This window comes from Chelonoidis abingdonii, chromosome 13 (genome assembly GCF_003597395.2).
Source record: "Chelonoidis abingdonii isolate Lonesome George chromosome 13, CheloAbing_2.0, whole genome shotgun sequence".
Classification (NCBI taxonomy): Eukaryota; Metazoa; Chordata; order Testudines; family Testudinidae; genus Chelonoidis; species Chelonoidis abingdonii.
This window is the reverse complement of record NC_133781.1, coordinates 32,469,545-32,485,680: the sequence shown is the minus strand read 5'-3', so window position 1 is coordinate 32,485,680 and position 16,136 is coordinate 32,469,545. Positions and strand designations below refer to the sequence as shown.

The 16,136-nt window shown below is 55.0% G+C and overlaps 2 protein-coding genes across 5 annotated transcripts in view; both read left to right on the top strand.

The window, feature by feature from the left end:
- The window catches only part of LOC116815835 (ethanolamine-phosphate cytidylyltransferase-like), a 36,931-nt gene extending 31,459 nt beyond the window's left edge, over positions 1-5,472 (top strand). The window contains exon 22 of one of the 4 annotated variants that reach the window (XR_012656946.1): positions 4,481-5,472. The gene's annotated coding sequence lies outside the window, so the exon portion shown is untranslated. Of the gene's footprint in view, positions 1-863; positions 952-1,517; positions 1,688-2,434; positions 2,524-4,480 lie in introns of those variants that run through there. The other 3 variants (XR_004371579.2, XR_004371580.2, XR_004371581.2) reach the window with 3 other exon arrangements.
- LOC116815840 (guanine nucleotide-binding protein G(o) subunit alpha-like) overlaps positions 1-16,070 on the top strand; it is a 17,860-nt gene extending 1,790 nt beyond the window's left edge. Inside the window, 10 exon segments of the mRNA XM_075072090.1 lie at positions 864-1,038; positions 1,041-1,191; positions 1,518-1,581; positions 2,435-2,595; positions 6,474-6,517; positions 6,520-6,598; positions 8,900-9,029; positions 9,642-9,713; positions 12,112-12,199; positions 14,862-16,070. Coding sequence (XP_074928191.1) covers positions 864-1,038; positions 1,041-1,191; positions 1,518-1,581; positions 2,435-2,595; positions 6,474-6,517; positions 6,520-6,598; positions 8,900-9,029; positions 9,642-9,713; positions 12,112-12,199; positions 14,862-15,136 — 1,239 coding nt within the window. The 3' untranslated portion in view covers positions 15,137-16,070.
- Positions 16,071-16,136: the final 66 nt, after the last annotated feature.

The following is a 16,136-nucleotide window of genomic DNA, read 5'->3' as shown; positions in this document are numbered from 1 at the left end:
TGAATTACGACCTTGTCTTTGTAAACCATTATCTCCTCTCCCTTGACCAAAAGTATGCAGGCTTCATTATTTTTGCTCCATACCAGTTTGAGCAGCCTTACAACTGATAAGGGCTGGTGCACCTGGCCTTTCCCCTCTGCCAGCCTCTGAGGTCGATTAGAGTTTAAACATGGAAGGACTCTTGTTCACTAGAGGCTTGAAACAGGGAGACCTTATATTCTTATTGCCTTTCACTTTTCTAAGTTACTTAGGTTTATGCTTAGTGACACCAACAGCGGCCTGGAGAGCTGGTGCTGGGCTGGGGCTGCGCTGTGCTTTCAGCTGGGTGGTAACTGCTGCCTTCCTTGCTCCACAGCTGGCGGGGCAGGCCCTGCAGCTGCTGGTCTGCGGCGGCGAAGTTTCAAAAGTCCCTGGGCCTGGGTCCGTGGGGTCTGCTGCCTCATCTAGCAGGAGCTGGGCGCAGTGCGGATCCTGCTGCTGGGTGGGGATGTGGGAGGCCCTGCTCCCCAGCTCAGGGGGCTGCTCCCATGCCCCTCCCCCCACCGGGGCACTGCTCCCCAGCTTGGGGGGCCACTCCCATCCACCCTGGGGCCCTGCTCCCCAGCTTAGGGGGTCGCTCTTGCCCTGTTCCTGGGATCCCACTCCCCAGCTCTGGGGGCTGTTCCTCCCTACTCCCCAGCTCTTGGGGCTGCTTCTGCCTCCCCCTTTCCCAGCCCCCACTCCCCAGCTCTCGGGCCGCTCCTGCCCCCCATCCTCCGTGGACAGTCTCCCAAGGGCCCAGCTACATTCCAGTCTTCCCCCCCCGCCCCCCAACCCTCCTGGCTCACTGTGAGTGCTCGCCTCCCTGCTCTTCTCTCCCCCAGCACCTGCCTAGGTATGTTCCTGGTCTCCTCCTCCTCTCCTGCCCCCTGTACATCCCTGGGTCCCCTCCTGACCCTGGTTCAGTCACACTGGGTTCCTGCCTGGCCCCTGGTGGTGGTGCAGAAAGTGGCAAGAATACACTGGTGAAGCAGATGAAAATCATCCACAGCAAGGGCTTCAGCCTGAGGAACTAGCCAACTTTAAGGTAATTGTAGACTCCAGGTCCCCTCTGCCCCCTGTGTCCAGGTCTGGCTTTCCCAGCCTTTCTCCTGGGGAGTGGGATTCTGGCCAGGATCTGGGTCTTTTCTTGCCCTCAGCAGAGTGGAATGGGTGACGAGAGACACTTCTGGCCTGGGCTTGTCTCTGCCTGGGATGTGCTCAGACATCAGCCTGGCTGCTGTCAGGGTTGGGGCTTGAATTGGGCAGGCCCTGGGGGACCTCTCCCAAAAGCCCAGCCTCCCTGCGGATGCTAGTGCAGCCATCTGGAAATCCCACGGGGGCTGATGGTCTGGAGAGCGCTTTCACCTCAGTGCTGGATGGGGGCAGGAATTTCCCCCTTTGCGCAGGGAGGTGGGACTTTCCTTGCTGGCTTTGCACTCTCCTCCCTCCAGAAGAGCCCTGTTCTGATGTTGGCATCTTGGCCTCTTGCCATTCAGGGACCACCTGAGCCTCTCAAGCTGTAAGATGGCAGCAACAAAGGCTGATGCCATTGTGGGCAGTGTAGATGTGCAGACTCACTCCTGGGCGCGCCTCCTGCTGGTCTCTCAGGGAATGCACTCTTTTACCAGCCAGAAGCACCTTCTGCAGGCCAGATATCCACTTGTCTCTGGCCCCCCGGGTCCCTGGACCCCGCTGCCCCTTTAACTGGGGTGGTGGCCCCTGGCAGTCCCCCCACAGTTCTGGGTCTCCCCCTCCCAGGGGAACCCCCAACCTGCTATCCTCACCTCACCTCAGTATGAGGCTACTGCCAGTCATCATCTAACCCCCACGCCCTGGGGCAGACTACAGTATCAGCCACTCATCACTGGCAAGGTTGAGTTTGGACCTGCTGCCTTCTGCTAGGCCACAGCCTGGGGCTTTCCAGGATGTAGCTCCCCAGCCCTGCTCCACTCAGGTACCCTATTTCTAGCTCCCTGCAACCAGGCCCTTCTCCCCCTACAGGCAGAGGAAGACTGCTGCTTCTAGCTTCCCTAGCTGCCTTATAAGGCTCTCTCAGTTTGAGGCATGGCCCCAGCTGCAGACACTTCTCCCAATCAGCCACGGTTTTACCTTGCCCTGCCCCAGCCCTCTGCAGGGCTTTTCCAGCCCCTTCCAGGCTGGAGCAGGTGGTCACCCTGCTACAGGCAGTATAAGCATCACACCCCAGAGCAGGGGACTCACTCCAGTTCAACCCCAAGTCAGTGGGTGTGCTATTGTTATGTACATAGTAGGGAAGAATAGTTCCCTCCATGCAAGGGTCACTGACTGGTTCTCTGCCCTGTGCTGTGTGGGAGGTCAGACCATGGTCACAATGGTTCCTTCTGCCTTCAACATCTAGGGCCAACTGATCTGGGCCCTTCTCTCCCTGTCCTAGGTGCATGCCTGCTCCGTGCTGTCCTGCATCCACTGTTTGGATGAGACCCAGATGGTGCTTCCCTGGGTGTCAGATGCTCTGTGCTGCCTCTGGGCTGATGCTGGGGTGCAAGCAGCAACCAGGAGAGGCTACGGATATGGGCTGAATGACACTGTACTCTAGTGAGTCCTGCAGCCCCATCAGTGCACTGCACCGTGGCTGTCCTGTGTGGCTGATCTTGTGGGGGAGGATGTGAACTCAGGCCTGTTGAATTCCTTTCCTGCTGGGAGTTGGCAATGACAGTCCCATATGCAGTGGCCTCAGCTCCAGGAGCTTGTATGTGCCCCATGTGCAAGCAGCTGTGTGTGCATGGTCACTGTGTGGGTGCTGCACCTGGAGCTCAGCCTGGCCCTGCTGTGGTGGACGACCCACATGGCTGGCTCTGAATGCTTTCAGAACTGTGGGCCCCTCCTGCCCATTAATCATCCTCTGCAGTAGAAGTGTTATCCTGGGGGCCTGCTCCATTCCCCTGCCACCTCAGCTATGTGTGTGTTCCCAGCAAAACATCCTCTTTCCTTTCCTGTGCTACGCAGATTACCCTGGGCAACTGCATTTTGGTAGGGAGAGTGGTCCCTGTCAGTGGAGGGTTGGGAGTGGCTTGGGACCCGCTATAACAACTGTAAAGTGGCTAGAGCTGGATCAATGGCCAGGGAGAACAGACTGTGGTCTCTGCTGAGCCTGCCAGGCAGAAGTGGGGTGGGTGGGATCCCTCCTGGTCCATGATGTTCTCTACAGCCTCCCAGCCTGGAGTGGGGCTTTCTCTCCTGATCGGTGTTGGTTTCTGCTGCCTCTAGCTCTCCGTGAGTTCAGCTTGTGCTTCCCTCACCCAGTTAGTCAACGCTGGGCAGAGCAGAGCCCTGGGCCTGGGAGAAAGGGGCCCCACATTGCACTGTGCTTGGCCCACTGCCTAGCCTCCCCTGGGCGGGGAAGGTTGTGGAGGGGCCCCACCCCACTGCTAAGTGAGCTAATGAGGCCCTTGGGGCTGTGATTGGCTGTTGGGGGCTAGGCAGGAGCATCCTGCTGGTTCCATCCATCGAGGAGGACTTTGTGCTTGTTTGTGCTGGGGGCATATGTGCCTGCTGGAGAGGGGTTAAGGGCACAGAGCAGTGGTTCTGGGGCTGCTCCTTTGCACGTCTGTGGTGGGGGAGGGAGGGTGGCACTGGGAGAGAGAAGTAAACTGGAGAGCCCCAAGCAGAATGGCAGCTGCATTGGCCTCAGCAGATGGCTGTGGTCGGGGGGCAGTTACTGGAGGGTTGGCTAAACGTGGCTGATGCTTTATTCTGGACTTTTATTTTCTCATTGTTGGTGTCTGATGCCACCACACCTGGTGCTTATCTCCTAGCTACATCTGGGTGCCTCTGCAGATCCATCAGCTGCTGACTTGTGCCTGCTCTTGCTTCAAGCTGCCAAAAGGGCAAGTTGTGTCTCCTGAGCCACTCTGGGCCCTCCTAGAGCTCAGCATTCATCTTGGGGTGGAAGCGTTCCCATTTCCACATTCGTTCCTTGGCATGGTGAGACCTGTCAGTTCTCGGCTCCCTCTGCAAAGTCAGACTCAAGAAGAGTTTGTCATTAAATACAAACAACTCAACAGAAGTGGCAATTCAACCCCTGGCTGAATGTTTCCACTGAAAGATGCTGCCTCTGGGCCCAAACAGTTGCAATGGTTATTAAAAATGTCAATGTTGTTTAATTTTTGCTCTCCACAGTGCTTCGGTGCCTGACTGCTTGTATCACTCATTTGCTCAGGAACTTCAGCTTTTCTTGATGAGATGGAATAAACAGTGCCTGGCAGAGCTGCAGTTCCTTGCGGCCTCTTATTGTGATTCCTGAGCAGAAATCTTTTTGCATTTTATATTCTTCAGTCTCTTAGTGCCTCTGGGCCCCTTTTTCTGTGCTTGTGTTTGCTTGTGACCTGCAAGTCCTGGGGGGAGGAAGAAAATTTGGAGTTAGATTGGGGGAAAGACTCATGAATTTCAAGCTTGGGCTTTGATTGTTTTTCTGTTTCAGAGATGTTCTTGGAAGTTGTAGTTACTGTATGGCTCCTGTGGGGCCCTGGCTTCCAGAATGCACACAGGTCAGTGAACCTGCTCTCAGAATAACCGGGGGCCCCTGCCTGTGACCAGAATACCTGTGTTCTCTCCAACTCCCATTAATGCTCCAGCACCTCCTGCTGTGGGGGCAGAGACAGGCCATGATATAAACTGCCCCCAATTCTGCAGTCAGGTCTCTGTGCCATTGCTACAGTGCCACCTGCTTGAGAGAGACTGGGACTGGGGTAGCTTTGGGTGGGGAAAGCTGGGGCTGCATAGCAGCTGTGAAGAGATCTGAGTGTTTGTTGACAGGTTCTTCTCTCTTGGGGTTTGGGACTGGTTTTGCCCTCCAGCCAAAGCTGCCAGATCAGGGAAGTAGAATTAGAGGACAGATTTTGTTGCATCCTTCTGCCGGTGCTGCTGGGGAAGAGGAGAGTCTCAGCCTGAGATGGCAGCTCCTGGGTCTCTGCCTTGGCATCACGGAAGCAATTACAGCTCCTGATCTAAAGGATAATTTTAACTGGCTAGCCAGGCCCATTGGGGAGAGTGGCCTGAGCTGAGTAAAGCTGGGAGAAGGAAGCATGAACTGTTCACCAGTCAGTGCTCTGGGGGTGCTGACTGCAGCCAAGGACACAGGGTTGGAGAGCTGCCACATCTGTGCTGAAGCCTGGGACGCACAAGGGGCAGCAGCAGTACTACCATGTCCCCTCCCCAAGATGTTGGAGGGCCATGGGAGGACAGGGATAGACAGCCACTTGTCATCCCCGCCCAAGGGCGGAGGATCAGGATGGGGCTCTTATTCAGAGGAGTGTTTGGAAAGCCTGTCTGTGGTGTGGGATGGCTCCTCCTGGCTGGGGAGATTAGTATGGAAATTGCAAGCACATTATTGCTGCTGGAGGGAAGCGTTTTGTGCACTTGTCAGCCCCAGGAGAGCAGGGATTGGGAGAGTCAATAAAGTGTCACCACTGCCTGACGGGGAATTTTGTTGCGCTTGTGAAATTATGGAAATGTGCCTGCAGCAGCTTGTGTAGTGCTGCTTCCGAGATGGGCTGGGGGAGGAGGGGGTGGCGGAGCCCTGGGCTGCACCAGCAGCTTCAGTGACTCTCATGTTGAGGAGCTGCCACTGACACTGCCAGGCTTTGAGCTTCTCTTCCAGCCTCATCCTGGGGCTTTGCTCATCCACGTCCTCAGGCGTAGTGTGAGCCCCAGTCCAAGGGTGACCCCGGCTGGGGTGGGTGGATGTGTTAGCTTCTGAAGCTGCCACAGCTTGGCCCTGTGATGTTCCATTTGCCTGGACACAGGCCCCTCTTCTGGCCAGTGAGCTCCAGGCTTGTGGGGGCCCCTAAGTTCTCAGCTGGACAGTTCTGCAACGCCTCCCTGCTTCAGGATCCCTAAGGGCAACCAGTATCTTCCAGTTTGGGGGTGTATGCAAGGCTGGGCAGCAGAAGGGGCTCTGCTGAGGGACCCCAGCATCTGCTGGATGTTTGCTTTTGGTTAAAGCTGCGGAGGCGTGAAGTCAGTGCAGGGTCTAGGGTGGGCCAGGGCACAGGGCCAAGTGTGCTCTTCGGGGGGGTGGGTGCTGTTTTGCTTTGGAAGAAGCTGCCTGTTACTGCTGAGGGACCTGGACCATTGGTTGGGGACTTGAAAAGGATTTGACTTGGTTTCTTTCCTGAGGGGTTCAGGGGCCCAGCCCTGGGTCAGAAACTACCTCAAACACCTGTACTGAGGTAGGGCACAGCTTGGGAACTGGAGCTGTCCTGAGCTTGTGATGTCATTTCAAGGCCTTGAGAGATGCCTGGGGAGGGGGAGAATTTGGGGTTGAAAGAAGGGCTGGACAGTCTGGTTGGATGAAGGAGGGGAACTGGACAGGCTTTGTGGCGAGGGAGTTGGCTAGGGAGGAGTGGACGGACTCCGGCGGGATGCTGTGTAGATGAGAGAGGCTATAAAGATCTCCCCCCTGCTCTCCCCAGTTTCTTTGAGAACATGGAGTGGCTTGTCCACCCTGAGTTCTGGCCACACCAAACATGCTTCATGTCCGACTGTGCATAAGTGGCACTGTTGAGACCCACTTCGGGATCCAGGACCTGGTGTTCCGGTGAGATGTGTGGCCAGCAGATGAGACGCACAGGTATAGGGAGTGGCCAGATAAGTTGTGAGGAGACTATGGGGCCAGGTCTGGCTTGGCAGCACCCAGAGCCTTGGGGAGGTGGGGCAGGAGGAAATCAGCCTGCTAAGGAGACACTTTCCCAATAGCGACTTGACTGTGCTAATCGGGAGACTGGCCCTGACCAGCAAAGCCCCATCGATTTCCCATTAATCCCCCTGTGTGGGCTTATCTGGCATGTGGCTCTCCCTTGCCTCCCACACCCTTTCCGAGCAGCTCTGTCCTCCCACACAGGTGACTTCTGAGTCCTGCTTGGTTTGATAAAGACCTAAAATGTCTCTAGTAGCTGAGTTGGCTGGGGAGGGGAATACCTGACAAGGTCGAGGTGTTTGGCACTGGGATCTGGGGGTTGGCAGTGGTATCCAGATCCAATTCCACGTGGGCAGGTTTCTGCCTGTCTATCCACCCCACACAGCACTAACTGCCCTCTTACTGGCTGCCTCAGCAGAAGCAGCAAGAGGGGCTGGCATGGTGTTGGTGAGGGCTTTGGAGGCAGGCTAGTGTTCTCAAATGCAGCCCGGGGCATCTGCTCATCAGGGGCAGGCTGCAGAGCGCTGGGGCTGGTGGGTTGCTGTGGGGGCCCCTCCGGCTGGGGGCCATTCCCTCTGCTCTCATGTGGCATAGCTGAGTGCCAGATGAGTTAGACTCCTCTGGCTGTTGGGGCTCCTGCAGATGGATGGGCTCTGGGCAGGCACAGGAGTGGCTGTGGTTGTTTTGATGAGCTGATTGGATTCGCTGGTTTGAATCTGATCATCCAGAGACCCTGCCCTGAGGGCACAGTCCCTATTTCTATGCTGCTGCCTGGGGTGAGGCGCGGTTGCTTAGGCACCACCCCAACAACTGGAGGGGGAAGATGCTGCTACCTCTGACACGGCCTGGGTCACACATGGGAGTGCCTGGGCCACAGTGCCTCCCCCATAGGGCTGGGAGTTTCTTCTTGTTTTGAGTAGCTGCCTGCTACAACTTTTGGCATGAACCCAACTCTCAGCTCTCCCCGCCTTTCCCATAGCCCTGGGCATGGCTGCTGCTAGAACCCCTCCAGGCCCTTTGGAAATGCAGCAGATGCCAGTTTCAAGCTCTCCCTGCTGTCTCATCCCTGTTCTCCCCAGCTGGGAGGTGCCAGGCCGAGGTGCTGGCATCCCTGTTGGTGCTGGTCTCTGAAACAGAGGAGAGCTGGGCAGAGCCTGAGCCTGTGCCGCCAGTGACTCTGAGCACAATTGCTAGCTGGGGAATGGCACCAGGTTTATGAGCCTCCGACCAGGCTGTAATTTGCCAGTTGCATTCTGGCAGTAATTTTCCACTGGCTCATTTGAGCATCAGCTGCCACCTGGAGTGAGCTGATCACTCGTGTTTGTCACTCACCCACTGGAGCACCAGGGCTGCAGAGCCAGTTCCATGTAAATGGAAGGGATGCAGAGAGCATGCCGTCTGGCAGCCTGTGCTTTCCACGTAAACTCTCCTGAGCAGCGATCAGGTTGGGTGGGACTGGGGGCTGAGGGCTCCTGTTGCGGGCCCAAGCTGGGGCTCCAGTGAGGACTGATGGTTTTTCTGGTGCTGTTTCTGGGGGTAGGCAGTAAGTCTGATGGGTTTGAGAACGTCCCCAATGGCACATCACTCACTAGGTGCTTGCAGGGTTCTCAACCTTTTTCTTTCTGACGCCCACCCAACATGCTATAAAATCTCCACAGCCCACTTGCGCCACAATAACTGGTTTTCTGCATATAAAAGCCAGGGCTGGCATTGGGGGATAGCAAGCAGGGCATTTGTCAGGGGGCCCTGCAAAGCTACATTGCTGAGGCTTTGGCTTCAGCCCTGGGTGGTGGGGCTCATGGTCCTGCGCTTCAGCCCCATGTGGTGGGGCTTTGGCTTTCTGCCCTGGGCCCCAGTGAGTCTGATGCTGGCCCTGCTTGGCGGACCCTCTAAAACCTGCTCGCGGCCCCCTAGGGGACTCCAGACCCCTGGTTGAGAACCACTGCACTAAAGATCAGTGAGGAAGCATTTCTAGTGAGCAGGACTCCTGGGTTCCACTCCTGGCAGTGTGACCTGGCTGCAGTCCTTTCCCACATGCCTCCTTTCTGTATCTCCTCCACAGGGATAGTGATGCTGAGCAGCCTGGTGGTGCTGGGAGGGTTAACCCTTCACTGTCTGACCTACTGCTCATCCCCTTCCTGGGGAAGCTGTTTGCCCCTCGCTGGGTGGACCCTCTATGGTACTCTGCCCTGTGTCTTGCAGGCTCTACGATGTGGGGGGGCAGCACACTGAGTGCTGGAAGGGGCTTGGCTGCTTTGAGGACATACAAGCCGTGCTGTTTGTGGCGTCTCTCAGTGCATACGATGAGGCCCTCCCAGAGGAGCCAGTGCTGGTAAGGCCAGGCTCAGTGAGTGGGGGGCCCTTGGGCTCTCTCATGCTCAAGGCACTAGTGTTCTGCCTGCTGCGCAATCTGTGCCTGAGCTGCTCCTCTCCCGGGGCATGAACACTCATGCCTGCTGCATGGCAGCAGCCTGCCAATCTCACCTGTGTTCTCCTCAGGGCCTCCCCTGGGTTGTACTGTACCAGTCGGTCTGCCCATGCCCAGAACCCCACCCCCCTTTTTTTTTCTCCCCTGCACCCTCCCATAAAGCCAGTGGTCCAGCTGCAGCCCTGGGCTGCTGGCTTCTCATGCCCTGGCCCACAGCCCTTCGTAACCCATCTGTAGATCTCTTCTCATGCCCCTGGCCTGTGCAGTTTTCCCCCTTCCATGTTCCTAGGGCATAGTTCTGGGCCCTTCTTAATGAGAGAATGCAGCTAGCATGCCCCCTTGCTTCTGAGTGCTGAGCAGAGCACAAGAGGGAGGTGCCGAAGTCAGGACCCAGGTTGGGGGGAAGAAGTGGAGGAATGCTCCCTGCCCCAGGGGGCTAGCTGGCATTGGCCACTGGCGCTGCTGGCGATCCACTGCACTTCCATGGTGTTCAAGATCGTTTTCATTCTTCCTCAGAATCAGCTTCAGGAAAGCATGAAGCTTTTCTCCTCTGTCTGCAACACCGTGTTCTTCCAAAGCACTTCCCTGGTGAGTCCCAGCAAGAGGCACCATAAGGGGGAGTGCAGAAGCACTAGCTGCATAGATTCTGGTCCCAGCATCTCCCAGCAGGAGGAGCTGTAAGGAACTGGGCAGTGAGCTCAGAGCTCTTTCCACCCTGCACTGTTCAACATCAGGTGGCATACAGGCAAGCTGCAGCATGCGGCAGGGATGGGATGGTCCTGCTAGCCCATTGCTCCCCTCACCTGAGCACAGCAGGCTCTTGCTCTGGGGATCCTGGCACTGTGGTGAGACCCTGGAGCCATTTCTGGCAGCCTCGGCTCCAGCTCCTTCTCTGAGTGGTGCTGCCACTTGTAATTAAGAAGCAGCTGCTGCTGTCTCTCTGAAGGCGGGGCTGGTTCTGCTTGACAGTGTTAGTTAGTGCTGGGCCCTGTAACTTGTCTCGCTCACTAATTAGTTCATTTATTTCTGCTAATGATATGATTAAACAGTGGCATCTGCCTTAAGAGCACTGAGTTCCTGCAGCTCAAGCCAGGGGTGGTCAATCAATCCAGTTCCTGACAGGATAACTGGGCCCAGAACTGAGACCTCCGGCCACCTCCTCCATTCCCCACAAGGGCCCTGTCATAAAGCATAAGTCCCAATTCTGAACCTTAGCGTCCAAAATGTGGGTGCCTGCATGAACCCTCCAAGCTTAATTACCAGCTTGGATCTGATAGCACTGCCACCAACCAGAAATTCCAGTGTCTGACTCACTCTGGTCTCCCCAAAACCTTCCCTGGGGACCCCAAGACTCAGATGCCCTGAGTCTCACAACAAGGGAAATAACCCACTTGCCTTCCCCCTCTTTACCTCCTCCCAATCTTCAGCCCTGGGTAACTAACGGAGATTAACCCTGCTTTAATTCTTGAAACACAAAACCGAGAGATCAAGTGTCTCTCCTCTCACCCAGAGGCTATACAAATTCAAGTTTAGTAACTCTAACACAAAGAGATTTCCCCCTCCTTCGTTCCTTAGCCTTAACCAGAGAAAAAAAATCAACAGGTCTTAAAAAGAAAGTTTATATAAAAAGAAAGAAAGACATAAAATGGTCTCTGTATCAAGGTGACAATATACAGGGGTATGGCTTAAAAGAAAAATGAATAAACAGCCTCCAAAAAGAAATACATTTAAAACATTTACCAGCAAACTACACACATGTAAATACAAAACATATAAAACCTAATATTGTCTTATACCTGTACTTACAACTGGAGAACAGAAGATTAAAAATCTGGAGATAGAGAAGATCACTCCAGAGCCGAGAGAAGCACTCGAGCACAGACAAAGACACACACCCAAAAATTCCCTCCCTGACTTTGAAAAAAATCCGGTTTCCTGATTGGTCCTCTGGTCAGGTGTTTGGTTCCCTTTGTTAACCCTTTACAGGTAAAAGAAACATTAACCCTTAGCTATCTGTTTATGACAGGCCCTCTGGCTGCCTCAGGTGGATTTAGCATAGGCAGGAGCCTAGTCTAGTTATTTAAAGCAGGAGACTGGGAATCTCGACTCCCAGCTCTGCCACTGACCATATGACCTTGGTGAGTCGCTTTCCTGTCCCTGTACCCCATTTATACAATGAGGTGAACTCTCCCCTATCTCCAGGGGACTGTGAGGATTAAGGGCCCATTGTCAGGGCCCTCAGGAGTCCTGGGTTCTGCTCCTGGTTCTGCCACTAGCTTGCTGGGTGATCCTGTGCACAGAGATGGGAGGGGAACCTTTGCCTGTGTCTTCAGACTGGGAGCTGTTTGGGGCAGGGGCCCTCTGTCACTATCTGTGCAGTACTCTCAGCATGAGGGGCTCTGATCTGGGCAGGGGTGTCTAGGTGCCACTGTCAGACCAACTTTACTAATATGCCTTGCACCCAGCCTGAGTTTGGTGCTGGACCCCAGGCAATGGGAGAAGTGGCTTCATGGTGCCTGTGGGGCTGCACTGTATTGGCACCAGCCTCAGCATTTGCCCTACCTTGCGCTAAGCTGCCTTCTGGCAGTAGTTGGAGCACAGCAACATAGAGGGAGCAGCACTTAGCCAGCCAAGGAATCCCCCTGCACTGGGCAAACTCCCAGAGTCTGGCTCTGGCAAAGGAAAGGAGCCATGGGACTACCATGAACCATGCCCTAAATCGCCGCTGTTTGCCACTGGCCTGGAGTGCTGGCTGAAAGATGGTGTGGGAGGGAGAGATGTTAAATCTCCTCCCTCTACAAAGTGAGGATTCTCAGCAGAGACTAGGCAAAGCTGCCCATTAACCATCCCAGCATCATCCTGCAGATAAGGCATTGAGGGTGGGTGGAGTCTATGCTGCAGTGCCATGGTCGGCAGGGGAGGAGGGGACCTGAGAAACAGGAGTGTAGGGCCAGGGCAGGTTCTGATCATCCTGCTTTTTTCACAGATCTTGTTTCTGAATAAAATCAACCTTCTCCAAGAGAAGATCCTGCACCTGGGAAGGCACATGCATCTCTCCTTTCCTCAGTATACGTGTAGGCTCCCTCCACCTCACTCTGTCCCTGGGTGCTCACCAAGCAGGATGCTATGCAGCTGAGGTGGCAGGGCGTGGTGCTGTTCCTTCTCCTGAGTTTGCACAAGGGGCAGAAGCAGCACATAAACAGACTGGCAGATATGACCCAGTGGGTGTCACGAGCAGTATGGAGCCAGGTGCAGGATGGAAAATGGTTTAGATGACTTCCCTGCCTCTCCAGATTTGTCTTTGTAAAAGAAACATCTGCAAGTGGATTTTGTCTCTAAGTTCCTGCTCCTCTGCCTGAGCTGAGATTAGCAAACCAGAGCCTCAGCGTAGCGAAGATCCTCTCTAGCTGCTAAATTTTACAGGAGCTCTTGGCATGGCATGAGTGGTCAGTGTTAAGAAGTTTGATTTGTTGCAGCATCCCTGTTCTGGGTTCTGAGAGGGCAGTATGTGCACTCATGACACACTAATTAGCCTCCAGCATGGGGGCTGGGGTCCCATGTGTTCATGTAGCAGAGCAGTTAAACTACCCCCTGCCTTGTACCTGGCACTGAGAGCTCTGGGGCCTATTAATCGTTAGCTTTACTCTAACACCCTTATCCCCTCTGCTGGAGCAAACCAGCGGGGAATGGTTTCCTTAGGGCCAAGTCCTACAGCATATTGAGCAGCCGTAGCCTCCGGGAGCCTCACCTTGCAGGGCATGGTCTTGCTCAGCTCAGGGAGGGGAAACCACAAGATGGCGAGGAGCTGAGACTTTTGTGTCCTGTGGAGCATCACAGCCCACACATGTGCCTTGAGAACATCTGCACTGAGGGCTCCTTTGGCTTTTCTCGGGGTCTGTAGTTGGTGCCATGTGGTCCCAAGGAACAGACCCATTCCTAAGGTGCTTCTTGCTGGGACTGAAATCCACGTGTTGCAACCCAGCTTAGTCCTCTCTTCTGGACAGTCACTAATCTGTTGTACCTGGGCCCAAGCCTCTGGTTCTCTAGAGCACACTCCTCATCCCTCTTGAGCCCCTAGTCATTCTCACATTATGCCCAGATTTCCACCTAGCTGTGGATGCTCTGGCTTCTAGTTTAAGCCCTTCAGGGGCAACATGGTGGGAAGGCAGGGAACACAAGCTTAGCAAGGGGATTTCTTATCCACAGTCACTTAACTCTCTAGCCCTTATAAGAGTAATCAATCTTTGCAAACTGACAAACAGTCCTCAGATGCCCCCTCCCCTATTCTGAGCTCATCCCTTCTGGGAGTCTGAAGTCTGCATGTCAGGCCAGACAGAATCCTTCTTGCCTTCTGTCTCTCCCTCCAGCCCAGACTTCTAGCGTGTGATGACCCCACTTCTCTGAGAGCACCCTCTCTAAAATAGTCTTACTCCCTTTAACCCTGTGCCCAAACTGAGAAACTCCAGTCAGGCATCTGTAGAGAGTTACTTGTGAGATGGGTAGGACCAGCAGTGAGAGACAATCAACGCTGAAGGTCCTAGATTGCTCTGATGGCTCCTCAGTCATTTTCATTCAGCCAGGTGTCCAGTACCTGGCCTGAGCCAGGCTCTTGGCTGGACTGCACCATAATAGACTGGACCTTGTCAAGGCCAGCTGGTTCTTCAACACAGAATGCAAAATGGCAGTCAGCACACACTAGGGAAGCTGGGGATGTTACAGCCTTGGTGGAGAGGCTGAATGAGCATGAGACAAGGAGAAGGTGTGTAAGGTGCTGGCTGAGCCCAGCTGAAATAAATAGCTAGGAGGAGAGAGCAGGGTTTGCTGGGGAGTCAAGGGATGGTCTCAAAACACTGTCAGACTCCGTTCTGTTCCTTGGGAGAGGTGTGTGGGTGGCAAGTGCAGCTCCCTCCTAGATTGGAGCTAGTTCTCCCCTGAAGAAATAATCTTGTGTCCCTCCTGGAGTTGGGGAGCAGGCAGTGGGAGACCCGGCCCTGAGGTCAGCCAGGATTAAGCCTTGTGCTGACACCTGGCCTTTTGCCAGTTTCCTGCTATCTTCCTTAAGTTCCTTTCCTAGCATTGCCTGTGGTTAGACATCTCCATTCTAATTAGTGATGTCACAGACTGACATGACACCAGTAGTGTCCATGGCAGTAAATTGTGTCACACTTGAGTACTGGGTGGCTGGTTTATAAAGGCAGACCTGGCCTTCCCTCCAACTCTGTCTAAAGCCCTGCCTGCATCCCAGCCATTCTGCACCCAGTCAGGGACTACCTTGCCTGAGCCTCTCCCCTGGCTCATGCCTGCTGCTGCCCCAAAACCTGGAACAGCCTCACTCCCCCCTTTCCAGCCTCCCCTTAAACTGCACTTTCCCCAGTGCTGATAGCTCCCCTGCCACAGCCTCCTTGTGCCCCTCTGAATGGTGAGCTCCTGGGTCTGTGCTGGCCCATTTGGGCTCGGTGAGCCACATAGGCTTGTCCATTAGGGATAGGCCAGGACGGTCAGTAGATTGCTCCTAGAAGTGGATTCCTTCTGTATCAGATGGGGCAGGAGGGCTGCTATTCAGTTAAAAGCAGCAGCACAGGCACTGTCCACCCCACTCCTACTGGGGATGGCCCTCTCCTGTTATCCTGTCCTGGGAGAGCGCTGTGGGGATGGGAGTTTGAGTGGTGGGTGTACTGCACATGGGCAAATGGTGGAGATTTTCCATCTCACTTGCCCTCATCAGCTCCCCTGCAGGTGCAGACTGTGATGTGGGTGCTGCAGCCCGATTTATCGCCAGCCTCTTCCTGTTGTGCAATGAGACCCCACAGAAACTGATCTACCACCCCTTCACCACTGCCACAGACACATACAGTGTGCAGGGCGTATTCCACATGGTGATGGACACCATCATCCAGGAAAACCTGGAGGCAGCAGCTCTGCTGCGAAGTGCAGGCAGGGGACCTGCAGTGCCAGGGTCTGCTTTCTGCCTCAGATTCTTGTGGGGGGACTTGCTGCTAGAGTTCAAGTGAGATGCTGTATGCTACAGATGGAGCTGCTCAGTGGGCAGAAGAGGGACATATGATGGAGTCAAAGGGCCTGCCTGGCTCCTGGCACCATCATCCCTAAGCCTTCTGTTCTGGGACTAACTCCTTCTGCTTGGCTCCATCTGGGATAAGGACCTTTTTCTCCTCTTCCCCCACATCTTGCCCAGGTTGAGGTGGCACTACCCCCATGCATGGTGACTCTAATCTCTAAGGGGCAGGGCTGAGGTGGGGTGTCTAGGGTTGTACATGTGCTTTGAATCTCCCATTTTCCTCTGCACTGGGCACTGCCCCATGACAGCAGCTCCTGCCCCCAGCCTGTGCTGTGTCCTGACAGCGCTCAAATTAAGACAGAGGGGAGGTGGGTACTACCCCTGAGTGGGCTGGCTTGTTGTCTTTCAACAGCCCCACACTGAACTGGTTGGGGCTAAGCAGCACTGGGGGCAGGCTCTCTGCAGGAGCAATTGGAGCCTCCAACTTGAAACCAAAGGCTGATCTCGCCCTGAGCCCCTGATGCAGCTCAAGCTCGGGATGGTCAGTAGGCCTGGCTGAGGCTCGATCCCACACTCCTCACGCTGTCTCAGTTAACTGGGCTGGAAGCCCCCCTTGCTCACAGGAGCCTGCTGCCATCTCCCAGCCTTCAGGGGGTCAGGGGGAGGAGAAGACCTGGATCCAGACTTAGCCCCGATCCCTCCTGAGTGACTGAGCTCCCTGCCACGGCAGTGAGCAATGTAAATAAATGCTGTTTCCACCCCATATCTGTGCATTAAAGGCAGGGAGGGGGGAAAAGAGCTGGCTGAATGGATGGCATTTGCCAGGGCAGGGAGTTAAGATAATGGGGGAAGGGCTTGATGCTGTGAATGGGAGCAGGGACACCTTTAGGAAGTGCAGGGCCCAATTCGAACAGTTTCGACAGGGCCCTGGCAGGGATGACTTAAAAAAAAAAAACACATACAAAAAACACCTGGGGCTTGTACTCACCAGGTGA